Below are 26,563 nucleotides of genomic sequence, written 5' to 3'. Positions count from 1 at the left end.
TCCTGTATCTCTCTCTCCTCTCTCTCCTGTATCTCTCTCTCTCCTGTATCTCTCCTCTCTCTCTCCTGTATCTCTCTCTCCTCTCTCTCCTCTCTCCCCTCTCTCCTCCCTCTCTCTCTCCTGTATCTCTCTCTCCTCTCTCTCCTGTATCTCTCTCTCTCCTGTATCTCTCCTCTCTCTCTCCTGTATCTCTCTCTCCTCTCTCTCCTCTCTCCCCTCTCTCCTCCCTCTCTCTCTCCTGTATCTCTCTCTCCTCTCTCTCCTGTATCTCTCTCTCTCCTGTATCTCTCCTCTCTCTCTCCTGTATCTCTCTCTCCTCTCTCTCCTCTCTCCCCTCTCTCCTCCCTCTCTCTCTCCTGTATCTCTCTCTCCTCTCTCTCCTGTATCTCTCCTCTCTCTCTCCTGTATCTCTCTCTCCTCTCTCTCCTCTCTCTCCTCTCTCCCCTCTCTCCTCCCTCTCTCTCTCCTGTATCTCTCTCTCCTCTCTCTCCTGTATCTCTCTCTCTCCTGTATCTCTCCTCTCTCTCTCCTGTATCTCTCTCTCCTCTCTCTCCTCTCTCTCCTCTCTCCTCTCTCTCCTCTCCGTGGGGCACTGCTCCGGACGGGTCTCATGCCGGTTTCTCCGGCTGCGGGGCGAGATCACGAGTGGGTTACCCTCCCGGAGACGGAGTGGGTGGGGGGGGTGTTTCAGGATGACAGGGGGTGTGTGTGTGTGTGTGCGAGCGAGCGAGCGAGCGGTGAGGTGTGGGGGGGGGGCTGTTCCACCCCGCTGTCGCTCAAGCCGGCGCGAGAGAGAGCCCGTGTGTGTGCGCGAGGGTGTGCGAGTGCGCGTGCGCGCGCGCGCGGCAGCCTCTGTTCCCGCGGTGTGTCGGCAGGCTCAGTCGCGCGTCGGAGCTGGTCTGCGGGGCTCGCTCTCCGGGCGAAGACTTCCTCTGCTGATCCTCCTCTCCTCCTCTTCCTCTCTTCCTCCTGTCCGCGTCGTACCGGAGGGACCCACGCCACACGCGCGCGCCAGCACCCTCTCGCTCTCGCTCTCGCTCACACACACACACACACACGCGCGCGCGGCAGCCGGCGGAGCGCGGGCCGCGGGCCGGGGCGCGAGGGACAGCGCGGGACGCGACCGGTGGAGCGGCGCGAGATGCCCGCCCGTGCGGCGGCGGGCGCCTGCTCGGCTCGCGCGCTGCGGCGGGGGGACGACGGAGGCCGGCGGGGCGCGAGCCTTTAGACGACGAGACGAGAACACCCCTCCCGCGCGCCCCTCCTCCCCCCCCACCTGCTGCAGGCCGGCCAATCGATCGATCGACACCCCGATACCCCCCATCGATACATCGGCCGGCGGAGAGGGACGGTGTGTCCGGGGCACGGGGGGCGAGGAGAGGGGCGCCGCCGCTCCGCCTTTCCGTTACTAATTAACCCCCGAGTTAATTAGCACCCCCTTCCTCCTCCTCCTCCTCCTCCTCCTCGCTGGGAGAGCAGGAGAGAGAGAGAGAGCGCTTGGACGCGACCGGACCGGCAGCCCACGGGTCGTCATCGCCGCGGACCGGACCGTATCCTCTCCGACACGCTTCCCCTCTTCATCCCCCGCTACAGCCATCGGCACCATCGCCGCCGCCGCCACTCCTGTCCTCCTCCTCCTCCTCCTCCGTCTTATTGTCGCCTGACCGGGCGGCGTCCGTCTGTCCGTCCTCGGACCCGGGCTGCGCGTCGCTCCCGGTCCGGTCCGGTTTGGTCCCGCTTCCATTCGCCTCGGGGAACCGCTGACGGTGCCGAGAGCGTCTCTCTCTCTCTCGGCGACTGTAACCCCCAGAAACAGCCCCCTGTCCAGCGGGGTCCCCCTCCGGCCGGGATGCCGGCGCGGCTCGGCGGGCGCTGCTGTCCGGGCCGGCGGCTCACGCCCGGTCTCTCCCCCTCTCCTCCTCCTCCTCCTCCTCTCTTCCTCCTCCTCCTCCTCCTCCTGCCGCTGCTGGCGGCCCCGGCCGCAGGGAAGAAGATGCTGTACATCGGCGCGCTGTTCCCCATGAGCGGCGGCTGGCCGGGGGGACAGGCCTGCCTGCCGGCCGCGCAGATGGCGCTGGAGCTGGTCAACAGCCGCACCGACATCCTGCCGGACTACGAGCTCAAGCTCATCTACCACGACAGCAAGGTGGGGGGGGGGCGCTGTGGAGTGTTTATTGGGGGGTGTGAGGGGTTGTCGTGATTGTGTTGTTGTTGTTGTTGTTGTTGGTGTTGATGATGCGGCGGCGGCGCTTCCTTCTCCGTTGCCATGGCGAGGGGCGGCTCGAGCGCCCGGACCCCCCCGCGGGGCCCGACGGGACGGGTGCAGAATAAATTTTTAAAAAATAATAAACTAACTCTTTTTTTTTTAAGCGAAGGGAGTATGAAAAATGAACATGCCGAAGGCGCCCAAGTGGGGAGGGGGTGGGGTGGGTTGGGGGGGGGGCCGTGGCCGGGTTTTTTTCCCCCCCCCCCCGTGTCGCGAGTGGGAGTGGGGAGGCCGCTGGTCCCCAGTCTGAGACATGTTCTGCGTGTCTGTGATAGGAACTGGGCTCCTGCAGGCCTGGCAGGCACTGAGGTGATGAGGTACTGTCCCGTCTCGATACCGCGGTATCACACTGTCGGAGACCGCAGTACTGTCCTGTCTCGATACCGCGGTATCACACTGTCAGATACCACAGTACTGTCCTGTCTCAATACCACAGTACTGTCCCGTCTCGATACCGCGGTATCACACTGTCGGAGACCGCGGTACTGTCCTGTCCAATACCGCGGTATCACACTGTCAGAGACCGCGGTACTGTCCTGTCTCGATACCGCGGTATCACACTGTCAGAGACCGCGGTACTGTCCCGTCTCGATACCGCGGTATCACACTGTCGGATACCACAGTACTGTCCCGTCTCGATACCGCGGTATCACACTGTCGGATACCACAGTACTGTCCTGTCTCGATACCGCGGTATCACACTGTCGGAGACCGCAGTACTGTCCCGTCTCGATACCGCGGTATCACACTGTCAGAGACCGCGGTACTGTCCCGTCTCGATACCGCGGTATCACACTGTCGGATACTGCGGTACTGTCCTGTCTCGATACCGCGGTATCACACTGTTAGAGACCGCAGTACTGTCCCGTCTCGATACCGCGGTATCACACTGTCAGAGACCGCAGTACTGTCCTGTCTCAATACCGCGGTATCACACTGTCGGAGACCGCAGTACTGTCCTGTCTCGATACCGCGGTATCACACTGTCAGAGACCGTGGTACTGTCCTGTCTCGATACCGCGGTATCACACTGTTAGAGACCGCAGTACTGTCCCGTCTCAATACCGCGGTACTGTATTGTGCACAGCTAGGGCTGGACTTCAGGCACAGGTACTGTAGGTACTTCTCTCCAGACACAGCTGGATGAGCTCCTCCAGTCAGGACAGGAGGCTCTACTGTACACAGAGGGTGGTGGGGGTGGGGAACAAGCTGCCCAGCCCTGTGGTTGAAGCCGATACCCCAGCTTCTCTCCAGACACAGCTGGGTGAGCTCCTCCAGTCAGGACAGGAGGCTCTTCTGTACACAGAGAGGGGTGGGGGTGGGGAACAAGCTGCCCAGCCCTGTGGTTGAAGCCGATACCCTGGCTCCTCTCCAGACACAGCTGGGTGAGCTCCTCCAGTCAGGACAGGAGGCTCTTCTGTACACAGAGAGGGGTGGGGGTGGGGAACAAGCTGCCCAGCCCTGTGGTTGAAGCCGATACCCCGGCTCCTCTCTCCAGACACAGCTGGACGAGACCCTCAGATGAACTAACTACACAGTCACACAGTCTGGATGGGCCGTAGGATTGCTCTGACCTGTAACCTGTACCTTGTGTTCTGACGGGGCTGAGGATGAGGAGGAGGAGGAGGATGTTGTGTCCCCAGGGTGTGTGCTGTCAGTGATACACACACACACACAGACACAGCCTCTCTCCCAGCTTAATCCTCTCAGTGTCTCTGGGCTCATCACCGCCAGCGTTGCCGGGGCAACCGCAGAAACGGGCTGTGCGGGCTTTGATAAATTATTCACTCTGACATTTCACAGAGAGAGAGAGGAGCACAGTGATGGAGAGAGGGGGGACCGGAGCGAGGGTGAGACGGGTTAATATTGGACCGGAGCGAGGGTGAGACAGGCTGGTATTGGAGAAGAGCAAGGGTGAGATGGGTTAATATTGGACTGGAGCGAGGGTGAGACAGGTTAATATTGGACCAGAGCAAGAGTGAGACAGGTTGATATTGTCTCACGGAGTGAGGGTGAGACAGGCTGGTATTGGACCAGAGCGAGGGTGAGACAGGCTGGTATTGGACCAGTCAGTGTGTCTGTATGAACCCCTCTCTCTCTCAGTGCAGTGTTCATGTACTGGAGTGTCCAGTCAGTGTGTCTGTATGAACCCCTCTCTCTCTCTCAGTGCAGTGTTCATGTACTGGAGTGTCCGGTCAGTGTGTGTGTATGAACCCCTCTCTCTCTCTCAGTGCAGTGTTCATGTACTGGAGTGTCCGGTCAGTGTGTGTATGAACCCGTCTCTCTCTCAGTGCAGTGTTCATGTACTGGAGTGTCCAGTCAGTGTGTCTGTATGAACCCCTCTCTCTCTCTCAGTGCAGTGTTCATGTACTGGAGTGTCCAGTCAGTGTGTGTGTATGAACCCCTCTCTCTCTCAGTGCAGTGTTCATGTACTGGAGTGTCCGGTCAGTGTGTGTGTATGAACCCCTCTCTCTCTCTCAGTGCAGTGTTCATGTACTGGAGTGTCCGGTCAGTGTGTGTATGAACCCGTCTCTCTCTCAGTGCAGTGTTCATGTACTGGAGTGTCCGGTCAGTGTGTCTGTATGAACCCCTCTCTCTCTCAGTGCAGTGTTCATGTACTGGAGTGTCCAGTCAGTGTGTCTGTGTGAACCCCTCTCTCTCTCAGTGCAGTGTTCATGTACTGGAGTGTCCAGTCAGTGTGTCTGTATGAACCCCTCTCTCTCTCAGTGCAGTGTTAATGTACTGGAGTGTCCAGTCAGTGTGTGTGTATGAACCCCTCTCTCTCTCTCAGTGCAGTGTTCATGTACTGGAGTGTCCAGTCAGTGTGTCTGTGTGAACCCCTCTCTCTCTCAGTGCAGTGTTCATGTACTGGAGTGTCCAGTCAGTGTGTCTGTGTGAACCCCTCTCTCTCTCAGTGCAGTGTTCATGTACTGGAGTGTCCAGTCAGTGTGTCTGTATGAACCCCTCTCTCTCTCAGTGCAGTGTTCATGTACTGGAGTGTCCAGTCAGTGTGTCTGTATGAACCCCTCTCTCTCTCTCAGTGCAGTGTTCATGTACTGGAGTGTCCAGTCAGGGTGTCTGTATGAACCCCTCTCTCTCTCAGTGCAGTGTTCATGTACTGGAGTGTCCGGTCAGTGTGTGTATGAACCCGTCTCTCTCTCCCTCAGTGTGACCCAGGTGAGGCCACCAAGCTCCTGTATGACCTGCTGTACACTGAGCCCATCAAGATCGTGCTGATGCCCGGCTGCAGCTCAGTGTCCACGCTGGTGGCCGAGGCAGCCCGGATGTGGAACCTCATCGTGGTGAGTGGGCTGGACACAAGGTGGACGGTTGAATGTCCTCCTGCAGTGCTGACCACTTCTGTCTTCAGAAAGCGTCTCGCTCAGCCCCGATGCTCAGTGCTGCTGATGAGACCAGCATCTCTCTTTGCCTCGATTGATCACTTGATTAATCAGTTAATTAATCAGCTTGTGCTCTCCCCACGGGTGATGAGATTCACCCACACACTGACTGACACCCTGATTCACTCACACACTGACTGACACCCTGATTCACCCACACACTGACTGACAGTGCGTCACCCACACACTGACTGACACCCTGATTCACCCACACACTGACTGACACCCTCCCTGATTCACCCACACACTGACTGACACCCTGATTCACTCACACACTGACTGACACCCTGATTCACCCACACACTGACTGACACCCTGATTCACTCACACACTGACTGACACCCTCCCTGATTCACCCACACACTGACTGACACCCTGATTCACTCACACACTGACTGACACCCTGATTCACCCACACACTGACTGACAGTGCGTCACCCACACACTGACTGACACCCTGATTCACCCACACACTGACTGACACCCTCCCTGATTCACCCACACACTGACTGACACCCTGATTCACTCACACACTGACTGACACCCTCCCTGATTCACCCACACACTGACTGACACCCTGATTCACCCACACACTGACTGACAGTGCGTCACCCACACACTGACTGACACCCTGATTCACCCACACACTGACTGACACCCTGATTCACTCACACACTGACTGACACCCTGATTCACCCACACACTGCCTGACACCCTGATTCACTCACACACTGACTGACACCCTGATTCACCCACACACTGACTGACACCCTCCCTGATTCACCCACACACTGACTGACACCCTGATTCACCCACACACTGACTGACACCCTGATTCACTCACACACTGACTGACAGTGCGTCACCCACACACTGACTGACACCCTGATTCACCCACACACTGACTGACACCCTGATTCACCCACACACTGACTGACACCCTGATTCACTCACACACTGACTGACACCCTGATTCACCCACACACTGACTGACACCCTGATTCACCCACACACTGACACAGTAACACACAGACTGATACACCAGCGATACACTTACACACTAACTAACCTCCCTGCCTGTCTCTCTCTCTGCTCTCTCCCTCCCTGTCTCTCTCTCCTCTCTGCTCTCTCCCTGTCTCTCTCTCTGCTCTCTCCCTTCTCTCTTCCTCTCCCTGCTCCCTCCGTCTCTCTCCCTGCTCCCTCCCTGTCTCTCTCTCTCTCCTCTCCCTGTTCCTCTCCCTCCCACTGCCTTTCTCCCTCCCTCCCTTCTCTCCCTCCTCTCTCTGTCTCCCTGTCCCTCTCCCTCCTCTCTCTGCTCTCTCCCTGTCCCTGTCCCTGTCCCTGTCCAGCTGTCCTACGGCTCCAGCTCTCCTGCCCTGTCCAATCGCCAGCGCTTCCCCACCTTCTTCCGCACTCACCCCAGCGCCACGCTGCACAACCCCACCCGCGTGCAGCTCTTCAAGAAGTGGAAGTGGACCAAGATCGCCACCATCCAGCAGACCACCGAGGTCTTCACGTCGGTCAGTCTGCCTCTCCTGTCTCTCTCTCTGTGTCAGCGTGTCTGCCTCTCCTGTCTCTCTCTCTGTCAGCGTGTCTGCCTCTCCTGTCTCTCTCTCCCTCTCTCTGTCAGCGTGTCTGCCTCTCCTGTCTCTCTCTCTGTGTCAGCGTGTCTGCCTCTCCTGTCTCTCTCTCTCTGTCAGCGTGTCTGCCTCTCCTGTCTCTCTCTCTCTGTCAACGTGTCTGCCTCTCCTGTCTCTCTCTCCCTCTCTCTGTCAGCGTGTCTGTCCCTCCTGTCTCTCTCTCTCTGTCAGCGTGTCTGTCCCTCCTGTCTCTCTCTCCCTCTCTCTGTCAGCGTGTCTGCCTCTCCTGTCTCTCTCTCCCTCTCTCTGTCAGCGTGTCTGTCCCTCCTGTCTCTCTCTCTCTGTCAGCGTGTCTGTCCCTCATGTCTCTCTCTCCCTCTCTGTCAGCGTGTCTGCCTCTCCTGTCTCTCTCTCTGTTAGCGTGTCTGTCCCTCCTGTCTCTCTCTCCCTCTCTCTGTCAGCGTGTCTGTCCCTCCTGTCTCTCTCTCTGTGTCAGCGTGTCTGCCTCTCCTGTCTCTCTCTCCCTCTCTCTCTGTCAGCGTGTCTGTCCCTCCTGTCTCTCTCTCTCTGTCAGCGTGTCTGCCTCTCCTGTCTCTCTCTCTGTCAGCGTGTCTGCCTCTCCTGTCTCTCTCTCCCTCTCTCTCTGTCAGCGTGTCTGTCCCTCCTGTCTCTCTCTCTCTGTCAGCGTGTCTGTCCCTCCTGTCTCTCTCTCCCTCTCTCTCTGTCAGCGTGTCTGCCTCTCCTGTCTCTCTCTCTGTCAACGTGTCTGCCTCTCCTGTCTCTCTCTCCCTCTCTCTCTGTCAGCGTGTCTGTCCCTCCTGTCTCTCTCTCTGTGTCAGCGTGTCTGCCTCTCCTGTCTCTCTCTCTGTGTCAGCGTGTCTGTCCCTCCTGTCTCTCTCTCTGTCAGCGTGTCTGCCTCTCCTGTCTCTCTCTCCCTCTCTCTGTCAGCGTGTCTGTCCCTCCTGTCTCTCTCTCTCTGTCAGCGTGTCTGTCCCTCCTGTCTCTCTCTCTGTGTCAGCGTGTCTGCCTCTCCTGTCTCTCTCTCTGTCTGCCTCTCCTGTCTCTCTCTCCCTCTCTGTCAGCGTGTCTGTCCCTCCTGTCTCTCTCTCTGTCAGCGTGTCTGCCTCTCCTGTCTCTCTCTCTCCCTCTCTCTGTCAGCGTGTCTGTCCCTCCTGTCTCTCTCTCTCTGTCAGCGTGTCTGCCTCTCCTGTCTCTCTCTCCCTCTCTCTGTCAGCGTGTCTGTCCCTCCTGTCTCTCTCTCTGTCAGCGTGTCTGCCTCTCCTGTCTCTCTCTCCCTCTCTCTGTCAGCGTGTCTGTCCCTCCTGTCTCTCTCTCTCTGTCAGCGTGTCTGTCCCTCCTGTCTCTCTCTCTGTGTCAGCGTGTCTGCCTCTCCTGTCTCTCTCTCTGTCAGCGTGTCTGTCCCTCCTGTCTCTCTCTCCCTCTCTCTGTCAGCGTGTCTGCCTCTCCTGTCTCTCTCTCTGTCTGCCTCTCCTGTCTCTCTCTCTGTCTGCCTCTCCTGTCTCTCTCTCCCTCTCTCTCTGTCAGCGTGTCTGCCTCTCCTGTCTCTCTCTCTCTGTCAGCGTGTCTGTCCCTCCTGTCTCTCTCTCTGTGTCAGCGTGTCTGCCTCTCCTGTCTCTCTCTCCCTCTCTCTCTGTCAGCGTGTCTGTCCCTCCTGTCTCTCTCTCTCTGTCAGCGTGTCTGCCTCTCCTGTCTCTCTCTCTGTCAACGTGTCTGCCTCTCCTGTCTCTCTCTCCCTCTCTCTGTCAGCGTGTCTGCCTCTCCTGTCTCTCTCTCTCTCTGTCAGCGTGTCTGCCTCTCCTGTCTCTCTCTCTGTCAACGTGTCTGCCTCTCCTGTCTCTCTCTCTCTGTCAGCGTGTCTGTCCCTCCTGTCTCTCTCTCCCTCTCTCTCTGTCAGCGTGTCTGCCTCTCCTGTCTCTCTCTCTGTCTGCCTCTCCTGTCTCTCTCTCCCTCTCTGTCAGCGTGTCTGCCTCTCCTGTCTCTCTCTCTGTCAGCGTGTCTGCCTCTCCTGTCTCTCTCTCTGTCAACGTGTCTGCCTCTCCTGTCTCTCTCTCTCTGTCAGCGTGTCTGTCCCTCCTGTCTCTCTCTCCCTCTCTCTCTGTCAGCGTGTCTGCCTCTCCTGTCTCTCTCTCCCTCTCTGTCAGCGTGTCTGCCTCTCCTGTCTCTCTCTCTGTCAACGTGTCTGCCTCTCCTGTCTCTCTCTCTCTGTCAGCGTGTCTGTCCCTCCTGTCTCTCTCTCCCTCTCTCTCTGTCAGCGTGTCTGCCTCTCCTGTCTCTCTCTCTGTCTGCCTCTCCTGTCTCTCTCTCCCTCTCTGTCAGCGTGTCTGCCTCTCCTGTCTCTCTCTCTGTCTGCCTCTCCTGTCTCTCTCTCCCTCTCTGTCAGCGTGTCTGCCTCTCCTGTCTCTCTCTCTGTCAGCGTGTCTGCCTCTCCTGTCTCTCTCTCCCTCTCTCTGTCAGCGTGTCTGTCCCTCCTGTCTCTCTCTCTCTGTCAGCGTGTCTGTCCCTCCTGTCTCTCTCTCCCTCTCTCTCTGTCAGCGTGTCTGCCTCTCCTGTCTCTCTCTCTGTCTGCCTCTCCTGTCTCTCTCTCCCTCTCTGTCAGCGTGTCTGCCTCTCCTGTCTCTCTCTCTGTCAGCGTGTCTGCCTCTCCTGTCTCTCTCTCCCTCTCTCTGTCAGCGTGTCTGTCCCTCCTGTCTCTCTCTCTCTGTCAGCGTGTCTGTCCCTCCTGTCTCTCTCTCCCTCTCTCTCTGTCAGCGTGTCTGCCTCTCCTGTCTCTCTCTCTGTCAACGTGTCTGCCTCTCCTGTCTCTCTCTCCCTCTCTCTCTGTCAGCGTGTCTGTCCCTCCTGTCTCTCTCTCTGTGTCAGCGTGTCTGCCTCTCCTGTCTCTCTCTCTGTGTCAGCGTGTCTGTCCCTCCTGTCTCTCTCTCTGTCAGCGTGTCTGCCTCTCCTGTCTCTCTCTCCCTCTCTCTCTGTCAGCGTGTCTGTCCCTCCTGTCTCTCTCTCTCTGTCAGCGTGTCTGTCCCTCCTGTCTCTCTCTCCCTCTCTCTCTGTCAGCGTGTCTGCCTCTCCTGTCTCTCTCTCTGTCAACGTGTCTGCCTCTCCTGTCTCTCTCTCCCTCTCTCTCTGTCAGCGTGTCTGCCTCTCCTGTCTCTCTCTCTGTGTCAGCGTGTCTGTCCCTCCTGTCTCTCTCTCTGTCAGCGTGTCTGCCTCTCCTGTCTCTCTCTCCCTCTCTCTCTGTCAGCGTGTCTGTCCCTCCTGTCTCTCTCTCTCTGTCAGCGTGTCTGTCCCTCCTGTCTCTCTCTCCCTCTCTCTCTGTCAGCGTGTCTGCCTCTCCTGTCTCTCTCTCTGTCTGCCTCTCCTGTCTGTCTCCCTGTCAGCGTGTCCTCACACTCACCCTGTCTGTCTCCCTGTCTCAGTGTCAGCGTGTCCACACACTCACCCCTGTCTCAGTGTCAGTGTGTCTGTCTCCCTGTCTCAGTGTCAGCGTGTCCACACACTCACCCTGTCTGTCTCCCTGTCTCAGTGTCAGCGTGTCTGTCTCCCTGTCTCAGTGTCAGCGTGTCCACACACTCACCCTGTCTGTCTCCCTGTCTCCCTGTCAGCGTGTCCACACACTCACCCCTGTCTCAGTGTCAGTGTGTCTGTCTCCCTGTCTCAGTGTCAGCGTGTCCTCACACTCACCCTGTCTGTCTCCCTGTCTCAGTGTCAGTGTGTCTGTCTCCCTGTCTCAGTGTCAGCGTGTCCTCACACTCACCCTGTCTGTCTCCCTGTCTCAGTGTCAGTGTGTCTGTCTCCCTGTCTCAGTGTCAGCGTGTCCACACACTCACCCTGTCTGTCTCCCTGTGTCTCAGACTCTGGATGACCTGGAGCAGAGAGTGAAGGAGGCTGGGATTGAGATCAGCGTGAGACAGAGCTTCCTGTCTGACCCAGCGGTGGCAGTGAAGAACCTCAAGGTACAGTACCTGACCCCCCGACCCCCAGCACTCGCCCCCTCTGAGCGCTGACCCCCCCGACCCCCAGCACTCGCCCCCTCTGAGCGCTGACCCCCCCGACCCCCAGCACTCACCCCCTCTGAGCGCTGACCCCCCCGACCCCCAGCACTCGCCCCCTCTGAGCGCTGACCCCCCCGACCCCCAGCACTCACCCCCTCTGAGCGCTGACCCCCCCGACCCCCAGCACTCGCCCCCTCTGAGCGCTGACCCCCCTGACCCCCAGCACTCGCCCCCTCTGAGCGCTGACCCCCCCGACCCCCAGCACTCGCCCCCTCTGAGCCTGAGCCACCTCTCTCCAGTGTGGCCCTCCTAGGACACCGTAGCGCACCCCTGCCCGCGTCATCGAGGGGCTGACCTCTCTGTGTCCGCCCCTCCGAACAGGAACAGGAGCACAGTGAGCACTGGACACATCTGTGAAACGTGACGCTTGAACTGTCCGAACACTGCAGTGCAGACTTACAATGGGGTGCAGTGTCAGTGCAGTGGGGTGTGCTCTCAGTGCAGTGGGGTGTGCTCTCAGTGCAGTGGGGTGCAGTGTCAGTGCAGTGGGGTGCAGTGTCAGTGCAGTGGGGTGTGCTCTCAGTGCAGTGTCGGTACAGTGTCGGTGCAGTGTCAGTGCAGTGGGGTGTGCTCTCAGTGCAGTGGAGGGTGCAGTGTCAGTGCAGTGGGGTGTGCTCTCAGTGCAGTGTCGGTGCAGTGTCAGTGCAGTGGGGTGCAGTGTCAGTGCAGTGGGGTGCAGTGTCAGTGCAGTGGGGTGTATGATCTCCTGTGCTGAATTTAGCTCCTCTCTCTCTCTCCTTCTGCAGCGTCAGGATGCCCGGATCATCGTGGGCCTGTTCTACGAAACCGAGGCGCGGAAAGTGTTCTGTGAGGTGAGACTAAGACCTGTGTGTGTGCTTGTAACCCAGTGTGTCTGTATGAACCCCTCTCTCTCTCAGTGCAGTGTTCATGTACTGGAGTGTCCAGTCAGTGTGTCTGTATGAACCCCTCTCTCTCTCAGTGCAGTGTTCATGTACTGGAGTGTCCAGTCAGTGTGTGTGTATGAACCCCTCTCTCTCTCAGTGCAGTGTTCATGTACTGGAGTGTCCAGTCAGTGTGTCTGTATGAACCCCTCTCTCTCTCAGTGCAGTGTTAATGTACTGGAGTGTCCAGTCAGTGTGTCTGTATGAACCCCTCTCTCTCTCAGTGCAGTGTTCATGTACTGGAGTGTCCAGTCAGTGTGTCTGTATGAACCCCTCTCTCTCTCAGTGCAGTGTTCATGTACTGGAGTGTCCAGTCAGTGTGTCTGTATGAACCCCTCTCTCTCTCAGTGCAGTGTTCATGTACTGGAGTGTCCAGTCAGTGTGTCTGTATGAACCCCTCTCTCTCTCAGTGCAGTGTTCATGTACTGGAGTGTCCAGTCAGTGTGTCTGTGTGAACCCCTCTCTCTCTCTCAGTGCAGTGTTCATGTACTGGAGTGTCCAGTCAGTGTGTGTGTATGAACCCCTCTCTCTCTCAGTGCAGTGTTCATGTACTGGAGTGTCCAGTCAGTGTGTCTGTGTGAACCCCTCTCTCTCTCAGTGCAGTGTTCATGTACTGGAGTGTCCAGTCAGTGTGTCTGTATGAACCCCTCTCTCTCTCTCAGTGCAGTGTTCATGTACTGGAGTGTCCAGTCAGTGTGTGTGTATGAACCCCTCTCTCTCAGTGCAGTGTTCATGTACTGGAGTGTCCAGTCAGTGTGTCTGTGTGAACCCCTCTCTCTCTCAGTGCAGTGTTCATGTACTGGAGTGTCCAGTCAGTGTGTCTGTGTGAACCCCTCTCTCTCTCAGTGCAGTGTTCATGTACTGGAGTGTCCAGTCAGTGTGTCTGTGTGTATGAACCCCTCTCTCTCTCAGTGCAGTGTTCATGTACTGGAGTGTCCAGTCAGTGTGTCTGTATGAACCCCTCTCTCTCTCTCAGTGCAGTGTTCATGTACTGGAGTGTCCAGTCAGTGTGTCTGTATGAACCCCTCTCTCTCTCAGTGCAGTGTTCATGTACTGGAGTGTCCAGTCAGTGTGTCTGTGTGAACCCCTCTCTCTCTCAGTGCAGTGTTCATGTCCTGGAGTGTCCAGTCAGTGTGTGTGTATGAACCCCTCTCTCTCTCAGTGCAGTGTTCATGTACTGGAGTGTCCAGTCAGTGTGTCTGTATGAACCCCTCTCTCTCTCTCAGTGCAGTGTTCATGTACTGGAGTGTCCAGTCAGTGTGTCTGTATGAACCCCTCTCTCTCTCAGTGCAGTGTTCATGTACTGGAGTGTCCAGTCAGTGTGTCTGTATGAACCCCTCTCTCTCTCAGTGCAGTGTTCATGTACTGGAGTGTCCAGTCAGTGTGTCTGTATGAACCCCTCTCTCTCTCAGTGCAGTGTTCATGTACTGGAGTGTCCAGTCAGTGTGTGTGTATGAACCCCTCTCTCTCTCAGTGCAGTGTTCATGTACTGGAGTGTCCAGTCAGTGTGTGTGTATGAACCCCTCTCTCTCTCAGTGCAGTGTTCATGTACTGGAGTGTCCAGTCAGTGTGTCTGTGTGAACCCCTCTCTCTCTCAGTGCAGTGTTCATGTACTGGAGTGTCCAGTCAGTGTGTCTGTATGAACCCCTCTCTCTCTCAGTGCAGTGTTCATGTACTGGAGTGTCCAGTCAGTGTGTCTGTATGAACCCCTCTCTCTCTCAGTGCAGTGTTCATGTACTGGAGTGTCCAGTCAGTCAGTGTGTGTGTATGAACCCCTCTCTCTCTCAGTGCAGTGTTCATGTACTGGAGTGTCCAGTCAGTGTGTCTGTATGAACCCCTCTCTCTCTCAGTGCAGTGTTCATGTACTGGAGTGTCCAGTCAGTGTGTCTGTGTGAACCCCTCTCTCTCTCAGTGCAGTGTTCATGTCCTGGAGTGTCCAGTCAGTGTGTCTGTATGAACCCCTCTCTCTCTCTCAGTGCAGTGTTCATGTACTGGAGTGTCCAGTCAGTGTGTCTGTATGAACCCCTCTCTCTCTCAGTGCAGTGTTCATGTACTGGAGTGTCCAGTCAGTGTGTCTGTATGAACCCCTCTCTCTCTCAGTGCAGTGTTCATGTACTGGAGTGTCCAGTCAGTGTGTCTGTATGAACCCCTCTCTCTCTCAGTGCAGTGTTCATGTACTGGAGTGTCCAGTCAGTGTGTGTGTATGAACCCCTCTCTCTCTCAGTGCAGTGTTCATGTACTGGAGTGTCCAGTCAGTGTGTGTGTATGAACCCCTCTCTCTCTCAGTGCAGTGTTCATGTACTGGAGTGTCCAGTCAGTGTGTCTGTATGAACCCCTCTCTCTCTCTCAGTGCAGTGTTCATGTACTGGAGTGTCCAGTCAGTGTGTCTGTATGAACCCCCCTCTCTCTCAGTGCAGTGTTCATGTACTGGAGTGTCCAGTCAGTGTGTCTGTGTGAACCCCTCTCTCTCTCAGGGCAGTGTTCATGTACTGGAGTGTCCAGTCAGTGTGTCTGTATGAACCCCTCTCTCTCTCTCAGTGCAGTGTTCATGTACTGGAGTGTCCAGTCAGTGTGTCTGTATGAACCCCCCTCTCTCCCTCAGTGCAGTGTTCATGTACTGGAGTGTCCAGTCAGTGTGTCTGTATGAACCCCTCTCTCTCTCAGTGCAGTGTTCATGTACTGGAGTGTCCAGTCAGTGTGTCTGTATGAACCCCTCTCTCTCATTGCAGTGTTCATGTACTGGAGTGTCCAGTCAGTGTGTCTGTGTGAACCCCTCTCTCTCTCAGTGCAGTGTTCATGTACTGGAGTGTCCAGTCAGTCAGTGTGTGTGTATGAACCCCTCTCTCTCTCAGTGCAGTGTTCATGTACTGGAGTGTCCAGTCAGTGTGTCTGTGTGAACCCCTCTCTCTCTCAGTGCAGTGTTCATGTCCTGGAGTGTCCAGTCAGTGTGTCTGTGTGAACCCCTCTCTCTCTCAGTGCAGTGTTCATGTACTGGAGTGTCCAGTCAGTGTGTCTGTGTGAACCCCTCTCTCTCTCAGTGCAGTGTTCATGTCCTGGAGTGTCCAGTCAGTGTGTCTGTGTGAACCCCTCTCTCTCTCAGTGCAGTGTTCATGTACTGGAGTGTCCAGTCAGTGTGTGTGTATGAACCCCTCTCTCTCTCAGTGCAGTGTTCATGTACTGGAGTGTCCAGTCAGGGTGTCTGTGTGAACCCCTCTCTCTCTCAGTGCAGTGTTCATGTACTGGAGTGTCCAGTCAGTGTGTGTGTATGAACCCCTCTCTCTCTCAGTGCAGTGTTCATGTACTGGAGTGTCCAGTCAGTGTGTCTGTATGAACCCCTCTCTCTCTCAGTGCAGTGTTCATGTACTGGAGTGTCCAGTCAGTGTGTCTGTGTGAACCCCTCTCTCTCTCAGTGCAGTGTTCATGTACTGGAGTGTCCAGTCAGGGTGTGTGTGTGAACCCCTCTCTCTCTCTGTCTCCCAGGTGTTTAAGGAGAAGCTCTATGGTAAGAAGTACGTCTGGTTTCTGATTGGCTGGTACGCTGACAACTGGTTTAAGATCAAGGACCCGTCCATCAACTGCACCGTGGAGAACATGACGGAGGCTGTGGAGGGACACGTCACCACGGAGATCGTCATGCTGAACCCCGAGACGGTCAAAGGGGCTTCCAATCTGGTTCGTACACAGGGGCCGACAGGCAGGTACACTGACCAGCACAGGGGCCGACAGGCAGGTATACTGACCAGCACAGGGGCCGACAGGCAGGTATACTGACCAGCACAGGGGCCGACAGACAGGTATACTGACCAGCACAGGGGCCGACAGACAGGTACACTGACCAGCACAGGGGCCGACAGACAGGTATACTGACCAGCACAGGGGCCGACAGACAGGTATACTGACCAGCACAGGGGCCGACAGACAGGTATACTGACCAGCACAGGGGCCGACAGACAGGTATACTGACGAGCACAGGGGCCGACAGACAGGTATACTGACGAGCACAGGGGCCGACAGGCAGGTACACTGACCAGCACAGGGGCCGACAGGCAGGTATACTGACCAGCACAGGGGCCGACAGGCAGGTATACTGACCAGCACAGGGGCCGACAGACAGGTATACTGACCAGCACAGGGGCCGACAGGCAGGTATACTGACGAGCACAGGGGCCGACAGACAGGTACACTGACCAGCACAGGGGCCGACAGGCAGGTATACTGACCAGCACAGGGGCCGACAGACAGGTATACTGACCAGCACAGGGGCCGACAGACAGGTATACTGACCAGCACAGGGGCCGACAGACAGGTATACTGACCAGCACAGGGGCCGACAGGCAGGTATACTGACCAGCACAGGGGCCGACAGACAGGTATACTGACCAGCACAGGGGCCGACAGACAGGTATACTGACCAGCACAGGGGCCGACAGGCAGGTATACTGACGAGCACAGGGGCCGACAGGCAGGTACACTGACCAGCACAGGGGCCGACAGACAGGTATACTGACCAGCACAGGGGCCGACAGACAGGTACACTGACCAGCACAGGGGCCGACAGGCAGGTATACTGACCAGCACAGGGGCCGACAGACAGGTATACTGACCAGCACAGGGGCCGACAGACAGGTATACTGACCAGCACAGGGGCCGACAGACAGGTATACTGACCAGCACAGGGGCCGACAGGCAGGTATACTGACCAGCACAGGGGCCGACAGACAGGTATACTGACCAGCACAGGGGCCGACAGACAGGTATACTGACCAGCACAGGGGCCGACAGGCAGGTATACTGACGAGCACAGGGGCCGACAGGCAGGTACACTGACCAGCACAGGGGCCGACAGACAGGTATACTGACCAGCACAGGGGCCGACAGGCAGGTATACTGACCAGCACAGGGGCCGACAGACAGGTATACTGACCAGCACAGGGGCCGACAGACAGGTATACTGACCAGCACAGGGGCCGACAGGCAGGTATACTGACGAGCACAGGGGCCGACAGACAGGTATACTGACCAGCACAGGGGCCGACAGACAGGTATACTGACCAGCACAGGGGCCGACAGGCAGGTATACTGACCAGCACAGGGGCCGACAGACAGGTACACTGACCAGCACAGGGGCCGACAGGCAGGTACACTGACCAGCACAGGGGCCGACAGACAGGTATACTGACCAGCACAGGGGCCGACAGACAGGTACACTGACCAGCACAGGGGCCGACAGACAGGTACACTGACCAGCACAGGGGCCGACAGACAGGTACACTGACCAGCACAGGGGCCGACAGACAGGTATACTGACCAGCACAGGGGCCGACAGGCAGGTATACTGACCAGCACAGGGGCCGACAGACAGGTATACTGATGAGCACAGGGACTGACAGGTCAGATCAGTACAGTGATGTCCAGGCCAGTGCAGTGATGTGCAGTGTATGGCAGTGATGTGCAGGCCAGTGCAGTGATGTGCAGGCCAGTACAGTGATGTCCATGCCAGTGCAGTGATGTGCAGTGTATTGCCGTGATGTGCAGTGTATCGCAGTGATGTCCAGGCCAGTGCAGTGATGTGCAGTGTATCGCAGTGATGTCCAGGCCAGTGCAGTGATGTGCAGTGTATTGCCGTGATGTGCAGTGTATCGCAGTGATGTCTAGGCCAGTGCAGTGATGTCCAGGCCAGTGCAGTGACGTGCAGTGTATTGCAGTGATGTGCAGTGTATCGCAGTGATGTCCAGGCCAGTGCAGTGATGTGCAGTATACTGCAGTGATCTCCAGGCCAGTGCAGTGATGTGCAGTGTATCGCAGTGATGTCCAGGCCAGTGCAGTGATGTGCAGTGTATCGCAGTGATGTCCAGGCCAGTGCAGTGATGTGCAGTGTATCGCAGTGATGTGCAGTGTATTGCCGTGATGTGCAGTATACTGCAGTGATGTCCAGGCCAGTGCAGTGATGTGCAGTGCATTGCAGTGATGTCCAGGCCAGTGCAGTGATGTGCAGTGTATTGCCGTGATGTGCAGTATACTGCAGTGATGTCCAGGCCAGTGCAGTGATGTGCAGTGTATCGCAGTGATGTGCAGTGTATCGCAGTGATGTGCAGTATAGTGCAGTGATGTGCAGTGTATTGCAGTGATGTGCAGGCCAGTGCAGTGATGTGCAGTGTATTGCAGTGATGTGCAGGCCAGTGCAGTGATGTGCAGTGTATAACAGTGAAGTGCAGTGTATTGCCGTGATGTGCAGGCCAGTGCAGTGATGTGCAGGCCAGTGCAGTGATGTCCAGACCAGTGCAGTGATGTGCAGTGTATTGGAGTGAAGTGCAGTGTATTGCCGTGATGTCCAGGCCAGTGCAGTGATGTGCAGTGTATTGCCGTGATGTGCAGTATACTGCAGTGATGTCCAGGCCAGTGCAGTGATGTGCAGTGTATCGCAGTGATGTGCAGTGTATCGCAGTGATGTGCAGTATAGTGCAGTGATGTGCAGTGTATTGCAGTGATGTGCAGGCCAGTGCAGTGATGTGCAGTGTATTGCAGTGATGTGCAGGCCAGTGCAGTGATGTGCAGTGTATAACAGTGAAGTGCAGTGTATTGCCGTGATGTGCAGGCCAGTGCAGTGATGTGCAGGCCAGTGCAGTGATGTCCAGACCAGTGCAGTGATGTGCAGTGTATTGGAGTGAAGTGCAGTGTATTGCCGTGATGTCCAGGCCAGTGCAGTGATGTGCAGTGTATTGCAGTGATGTGCAGTGTATCGCAGTGATGTCCAGGCCAGTGCAGGGATGTGCAGTGTATTGCAGTGATGTGCAGGCCAGTGCAGTGATGTGCCGTGTATTGCCGTGATGTCCAGGCCAGTGCAGTGATGTGCAGTGTATCGCAGTGATGTCCAGGCCAGTGCAGTGATGTGCAGTGTATCGCAGTGATGTCCAGGCCAGTACAGTGATGTGCAGTGTATCGCAGTGATGTCCAGGCCAGTGCAGTGATGTGCAGTGTATAACAGTGAAGTGCAGTGTATTGCCAGTGCAGTGATGTGCAGGCCAGTGCAGTGATGTCCAGACCAGTGCAGTGATGTGCAGTGTATTGGAGTGAAGTGCAGTGTATTGCCGTGATGTCCAGGCCAGTGCAGTGATGTGCAGTGTATTGCAGTGATGTGCAGTGTATCGCAGTGATGTCCAGGCCAGTGCAGGGATGTGCAGTGTATTGCAGTGATGTGCAGGCCAGTGCAGTGATGTGCCGTGTATTGCCGTGATGTCCAGGCCAGTGCAGTGATGTGCAGTGTATCGCAGTGATGTCCAGGCCAGTGCAGTGATGTGCAGTGTATCGCAGTGATGTCCAGGCCAGTACAGTGATGTGCAGTGTATCGCAGTGATGTCCAGGCCAGTGGAGTGATGTGCAGTGTATCGCAGTGATGTGCAGTGTATTGCCGTGATGTGCAGTATACTGCAGTGATGTCCAGGCCAGTGCAGTGACGTGCAATGTATTGGAGTGATGTCCAGGCCAGTGCAGTGATGTGCAGTATAGTGCAGTGATGCCCAGGCCAGTGCAGGGATGTGCAGTGTATTGCAGTGATGTCCAGGCCAGTACAGTGATGTCCAGGCCAGTACAGTGATGTGCAGTATAGTGCAGTGATGCCCAGGCCAGTGCAGTGATGTGCAGTATAGTGCAGTGATGCCCAGGCCAGTGCAGTGATGTGCAGTGTATTGCAGTGATGTCCAGGCCAGTGCAGTGATGTGCAGTATAGTGCAGTGATGCCCAGGCCAGTGCAGTGATGTGCAGTGTATTGCCGTGATGCCCAGGCCAGTGCAGTGATGTGCAGTGTATTGCCGTGATGTGCAGTATATTGCAGTGATGTCCAGGCCAGTGCAGTGATGTGCACTATACTGGAGTGATGCACCTCTCTGCTCCTCGGTCCTCAGACCTCTCAGGAGTTCCTGGAGAAGCTGATGACCCGGCTGGGTGGGATGAACCCAGAGGAGACGGGTGGCTTCCAGGAGGCGCCGCTGGCCTACGACGCCATCTGGGCCCTGGCGCTGGCGCTCAACAAGACAGCCGGCGCCCTGGCCAGGAAGGGCCTGCGGCTGGAGGACTTCAACTACAACAACAGGAACGTCACTGGGGAGCTCTACAAGGCCATGAACTCCTCCTCCTTCGACGGCGTGTCGGTCAGTAACACTGCCCTGAGAGAGAGAGGGGTTCATACAGACACACTGACTGGACACTCCAGTACATGAACACTGCACTGAGAGAGAGAGGGGCTCATACAGACACCCTGACTGGACACTCCAGTACATGAACACTGCACTGAGAGAGAGAGAGGGGTTCATACAGACACACTGACTGGACACTCCAGTACATGAACACTGCACTGAGAGAGAGAGAGGGGTTCATACAGACACACTGACTGGACACTCCAGTACATGAACACTGCACTGAGAGAGAGAGAAGGGTTCATACAGACACACTGACTGGACACTCCAGTACATGAACACTGCACTGAGAGAGAGAGGGGTTCATACAGACACACTGACTGGACACTCCAGTACATGAACTGCACTGAGAGAGAGACTGTCTTCACCTTTTCCTCCTTCTCTCTCCCAGGGTCATGTCGTCTTTGATGCTCAGGGGTCTCGAATGGCCTGGACTCTCATTGAGCAGCTCCAGGGTGAGAAAATTGCTCTGCTCTTCTACATGTCTCCCAGGCTATTATACCAGAATCTGGTGTGAGTCTCTTTATACACCGTTCACACCGTTTTATATGTGAATCTGGTGTGAGTCTCTTTACACACCGTTCACACTGTTTTATGGGGGAATCTGGTGTCACTCTCTTTATACACCGTTCACACTGTTTTATGGGGGAATCTGGTGTCACTCTCTTTACACACCGTTCACACTGTTTTATGTGGGAATCTGGTGTCACTCTCTTTACACACTGTTCACACTGTTTTATAGGGGAATCTGGTGTCACTCTCTTTACACACTGTTCACACTGTTTTATATGGGAATCTGGTGTCACTCTCTTTACACACCGTTCACGGTGTTTTATATGGGAATCTGGTGTCACTCTCTTTACACACCGTTCACACTGTTTTATAGGGGAATCTGATGTGACTTTTCACACACTCTTCATACAGGGGGTCTTCATGTGTGCGTTTGTATCCCCAGGGGGGAGCTATAAGAAGATTGGGTACTACGACAGCACCAAGGGGAATCTGTCCTGGTACGGGAACGACAGATGGATAGGTAAGAACGCCACTGGGCGCACATCACACCCCCCACCACTCTCTGTGTACAGTAGAGCCTCCTGTCCTGACTGGAGGAGCTCACCCAGCTGTGTCTGGAGAGGAGCCAGGGTATCGGCTTCAACCACAGGGCTGGGCAGCTTGTTCCCCACCCCCGCCCCCCTCTGTGTACAGAAGAGCCTCCTGTCCTGACTGGAGGAGCTCACCCAGCTGTGTCCGGAGAGGAGCCGGGGTATCGGCTTCAACCACAGGGCTGGGCAGCTTGTTCCCCACCCCCGCCACCCTCTGTGTACAGAAGAGCCCCCTGTCCTGACTGGAGGAGCTCACCCAGCTGTGTCTGGAGAGAAGCCAGGGTATCGGCTTCAACCACACGGACTGGGCAGCTTGTTCCACACCCCCACCACCCTCTGTGTACAGTAGAGCCTCCTGTCCTGACCTGGGGGAGCTCACCCAGCTGTGTCCGGAGAGGAGCCGGGGTATCGGCTTCAACCACAGGGCTGGACAGCTTGTTCCCCACCCCCACCACCCTCTGTGTACAGAAGAGCCTCCTGTCCTGACCTGGGGGAGCACTGTTGACAATGTCCCTGAGGCAGCAGGTGCTCGTCGGCGGAAGAGCATCAGAGGGAATGATGGGCGCACTGCGGGCAGACAGCAGGGTCCGTCAGAGCTGTGCCCCCCCAGCGGTCCACACGGCTCAGAGCTGTGCTGCCGCAGGGGCAGGGACGGCTGACATTGATGTATGACAGTGCTCTCTCTCTCTCCCTCGTCCTCTCCAGCAGATCTCGCCCCCTCTCCCTCTCTCTCTCCATCTCTCCTTCGCTGCCCGCCTCCCCCTCCCCGTCGCCCCGGCAACCGCCGCAGCCCCCTGCCCGCGTCGCCACGGCAACCGCTGCGGTGCCTGGTGGGAGCCCGGTTGCCGCGGCAACCCGCGTCCTGTGACAACGTTCAAGGACGAGGGAGAAAGGGAGAGAGGGGAGGGTTGGTGTGGGGGGGGGGGACGGCGTGGAGAGAGATTTACAGGAAAGGGGGCTCCAGTCAGAAGAGGAGAGGGGTGGCGTGGGGGGGGGGGGCGGGGCAGGAGAGAGGGAGAGGGCTCTGAAACTTCGTCTGAGAGCTTGCGTCCTCCATGGATCTGTAGCACACTGACCCCTGCTCCTCTGTGCATTAACACTTACACCCCTCCTCCTCCTCCTCAGATCTGGACAGGACTGGAGAGACACTCAGTCTGATCACCTCCAGCCTCACCCTCACACTCCTCCTCCTCAGATCTGTACAGGACTGGAGAGACACTCAGTCTGATCACCTCCAGCTTCACCCTCACACTCCTCCTCCTCAGATCTGTACAGGACTGGAGAGACACTCAGTCTGATCACCTCCAGCTTCACCCTCACACTCCTCCTCCTCAGATCTATACAGGACTGTAGGGACACTCAGTCTGATCACCTCCAGCCTCACCCTCACACTCCTCCTCCTCAGATCTGTACAGGACTGGAGAGACACTCAGTCTGATCACCTCCAGCTTCACCCTCACACTCCTCCTCCTCAGATCTGTACAGGACTGGAGAGACACTCAGTCTGATCACCTCCAGCTTCACCCTCACACTCCTCCTCCTCCCATCTGTACAGGACTGGAGAGACACTCAGTCTGATCACCTCCAGCTTCACCCTCACACTCCTCCTCCTCAGATCTGTACAGGACTGGAGAGACACTCAGTCTGATCACCTCCAGCTTCACCCTCACACTCCTCCTCCTCAGATCTGTACAGGACTGGAGAGACACTCAGTCTGATCACCTCCAGCTTCACCCCCACACTCCTCCTCCTCAGATCTGTACAGGACTGGAGAGACACTCAGTCTGATCACCTCCAGCTTCACCCTCACACTCCTCCTCCTCAGATCTGTACAGGACTGGAGAGACACTCAGTCTGATCACCTCCAGCTTCACCCTCACACTCCTCCTCCTCAGATCTGGACAGGACTGGAGAGACACTCAGTCTGATCACCTCCAGCTTCACCCTCACACTCCTCCTCCTCAGCTCTGTACAGGACTGGAGAGACACTCAGTCTGATCACCTCCAGCCTCACCCTCACACTCCTCCTCAGATCTGTACAGGACTGTAGGGACACTCAGTCTGATCACCTCCAGCCTCACCCTCACACTCCTCCTCCTCAGATCTGTACAGGACTGGAGCGACACTCAGTCTGATCACCTCCAGCTTCACCCTCACACTCCTCCTCCTCAGATCTGTACAGGACTGGAGAGACACTCAGTCTGATCACCTCCAGCTTCACCCTCACACTCCTCCTCCTCAGATCTGTACAGGACTGGAGAGACACTCAGTCTGATCACCTCCAGCCTCACCCTCACACTCCTCCTCCTCAGATCTGTACAGGACTGGAGAGACACTCAGTCTGATCACCTCCAGCTTCACCCTCACACTCCTCCTCCTCACATCTGTACAGGACTGGAGAGACACTCAGTCTGATCACCTCCAGCCTCACCCTCACACTCCTCCTCCTCAGATCTGTACAGGACTGGAGAGACACTCAGTCTGATCACCTCCAGCTTCACCCTCACACTCCTCCTCCTCAGATCTGTACAGGACTGGAGAGACACTCAGTCTGATCACCTCCAGCTTCACCCTCACACTCCTCCTCCTCAGATCTGTACAGGACTGGAGAGACACTCAGTCTGATCACCTCCAGCTTCACCCTCACACTCCTCCTCCTCAGATCTGTACAGGACTGGAGAGACACTCAGTCTGATCACCTCCAGCCTCACCCTCACACTCCTCCTCAGATCTGTACAGGACTGGAGAGACACTCAGTCTGATCACCTCCAGCTTCACCCTCACACTCCTCCTCCTCAGATCTGTACAGGACTGGAGAGACACTCAGTCTGATCACCTCCAGCTTCACCCTCACACTCCTCCTCCTCAGACGAAAACACCGAACTTGCTGCAGATACAGAGAGAGACGTGATCACACACAAGCCGGTGGTGTAATGTCACCTTGGTATCAGCAGTGATACAACAGCTCCCTCTGCTGACGCGTCCTGGCACTGCAGCCTATAAACTGGACAAACAGGGAAACAGAATTGAACTGACTTTTCCATGTAATTTAATTAACTTACTTCACTACAGTTCCATGTCCAAGTGTGGACCTATGCACGCATACGGTATACGTGCATCTGCATCCTTTCAAAAACCTCGAAGGAATATTTCCTCCTGGCAGAAGGATATCTAAAAGTATTTAAAATATTTCTCTTCAAAAGTAAAAACCCTCTGCTGTAGGACCAGAGGGTTGCAGGTTCAAAGCCTCGAGTCCTGTATCCACGAGAGCTCGTTCCACTGAGACGTCCCACTCTGCGACTGGTTATGAGTGGAAATCGACCTGGAGATAATTTGAACCCGGTACACAAACACCCTCCCCCCTCTCTCAGGTCCGGCGCCCCCTGCTGACCAGACGAAGGTGATCGAGGAGTACCGCTACCTGTCCCAGAAGCTCTTCGTCTCGGTGGCCGTCTTCGCTGGGCTGGGCATCCTGCTGGGCATCATCTGCCTGACCTTCAACATCTACAACAGCAACGTCAGGTCGGTGCCTGGGGGGGGGGGGGTCTCCCCTTGTTTTCGAAAATGCTGCACGTGGGGTAGCTTGTGGGGTATATTCTGGGGGAAGCACTTGCAGGCTGGGGGTGCCGAGTCACGGTTTTCACAGTGTCCTCACCCCTGGTGTGTGACAGTGTGTTCACGCGTCTCTCTCTCTCCCTCTCTCCCTCTCTCCCTCTCTTCCTCTCTCTCCTCTCTCCTCTCTCCTCCCTCTCCCCTCTCCCCTCTCCCCTCTCCCCTCTCTCCTCCCTCCTCTCCCCTCTCCCCTCTCTCCTCCCCCTCTCCCCTCTCCCCTCTCCCCTCTCTCCTCCCTCCTCTCCCCTCTCCCCTCTCTCCTCCCCCTCTCCCCTCTCCCCTCTCTCCTCCCTCCTCCCTCCTCCCTCCTCTCTCCTCCCTCTCTCCTCTCTCTCTCCTCTCTCCCAGGTACATCCAGAACTCCCAGCCGTATCTCAACAACATGACGGCGGTGGGCTGCATGATGGCTCTGGCAGCGGTCTTCCCCCTGGGCATCGACGGTCACCACGTCCGCCGCAGCCGGTTCCCCTTCGTCTGTCAGGTCCGCCGCCCGCCCCCCCGTCCAGCTGGTCTCCTACCGGTCACCCCCAGCCGTCCCCAGGCTGGAAAGACTCGGAAACCTCCGTCCGATTCAGTCCCTTAATTGGTTAACGAAGTCAGGAGGCCCTCGTTTACCAATTAAAGGTCCCGCTGCAGTTGAAATACTCCTCTCTGTTTTACGGAGCCCCCCCGGACACGATCTGTTCCAGCCTTTTCTAGAAGGGTCAAAGGGAAAACCACAGGGCCGTCTATTCCTGCTCCAGACTCCCACCTCTCTTTGTGTAGCTCATGACTGACCTCTCTCTGTCTCTCTCTCAGGCCCGTCTCTGGCTCCTGGGCCTGGGCTTCAGCCTGGCCTGTGTGCTGACTGACCTGTCTCTCTGTCTCTCTCTCAGGCCCGTCTCTGGCTCCTGGGCCTGGGCTTCAGCCTGGCCTGTGTGCTGACTGACCTGTCTCTCTGTCTCTCTCTCAGGCCCGTCTCTGGCTCCTGGGCCTGGGCTTCAGCCTGGCCTGTGTGCTGACTGACCTGTCTCTCTGTCTCTCTCTCAGGCCCGTCTCTGGCTCCTGGGCCTGGGCTTCAGCCTGGCCTGTGTGCTGACTGACCTGTCTCTCTGTCTCTCTCTCAGGCCCGTCTCTGGCTCCTGGGCCTGGGCTTCAGCCTGGCCTGTGTGCTGACTGACCCGTCTCTCTCTCTCTGTCTCTCTCTCAGGCCCGTCTCTGGCTCCTGGGCCTGGGCTTCAGCCTGGCCTGTGTGCTGACTGACCTGTCTCTCTGTCTCTCTCTCAGGCCCGTCTCTGGCTCCTGGGTCTGGGCTTCAGCCTGGCCTGTGTGCTGACTGACCTGTCTCTCTGTCTCTCTCTCAGGCCCGTCTCTGGCTCCTGGGCCTGGGCTTCAGCCTGGCCTGTGTGCTGACTGACCCGTCTCTCTCTCTCTGTCTCTCTCTCAGGCCCGTCTCTGGCT

At 56.8% G+C, this 26,563-nt stretch overlaps 1 protein-coding gene across 2 annotated transcripts in view; it reads left to right on the top strand.

Moving 5' to 3' along the window:
• gabbr1b (gamma-aminobutyric acid (GABA) B receptor, 1b) overlaps positions 1-26,563 on the top strand; it is a 91,280-nt gene that overhangs the window by 52,677 nt on the left and 12,040 nt on the right. For both annotated transcript variants that reach the window (XM_088908225.1, XM_088908224.1), the window contains 11 exons: positions 1,986-2,146; positions 5,434-5,568; positions 7,017-7,187; positions 11,114-11,215; positions 12,061-12,126; positions 15,697-15,888; positions 20,118-20,363; positions 20,800-20,863; positions 21,364-21,441; positions 24,883-25,033; positions 25,472-25,604. In XM_088908225.1, coding sequence (XP_088764351.1) covers positions 1,986-2,146; positions 5,434-5,568; positions 7,017-7,187; positions 11,114-11,215; positions 12,061-12,126; positions 15,697-15,888; positions 20,118-20,363; positions 20,800-20,863; positions 21,364-21,441; positions 24,883-25,033; positions 25,472-25,604 — 1,499 coding nt within the window. The remainder of the gene's footprint in view (positions 1-1,985; positions 2,147-5,433; positions 5,569-7,016; positions 7,188-11,113; positions 11,216-12,060; positions 12,127-15,696; positions 15,889-20,117; positions 20,364-20,799; positions 20,864-21,363; positions 21,442-24,882; positions 25,034-25,471; positions 25,605-26,563) is intronic.

This window comes from Atractosteus spatula (assembly GCF_055471065.1).
Source record: "Atractosteus spatula isolate fAtrSpa1 chromosome 10 unlocalized genomic scaffold, fAtrSpa1.hap1 SUPER_10_unloc_1, whole genome shotgun sequence".
In the NCBI taxonomy this organism is placed as follows: Eukaryota; Metazoa; Chordata; class Actinopteri; order Semionotiformes; family Lepisosteidae; genus Atractosteus; species Atractosteus spatula.
The sequence above is the reverse complement of the archived record's forward strand: the minus strand, read 5'-3'. Positions and strand labels throughout refer to the sequence as shown.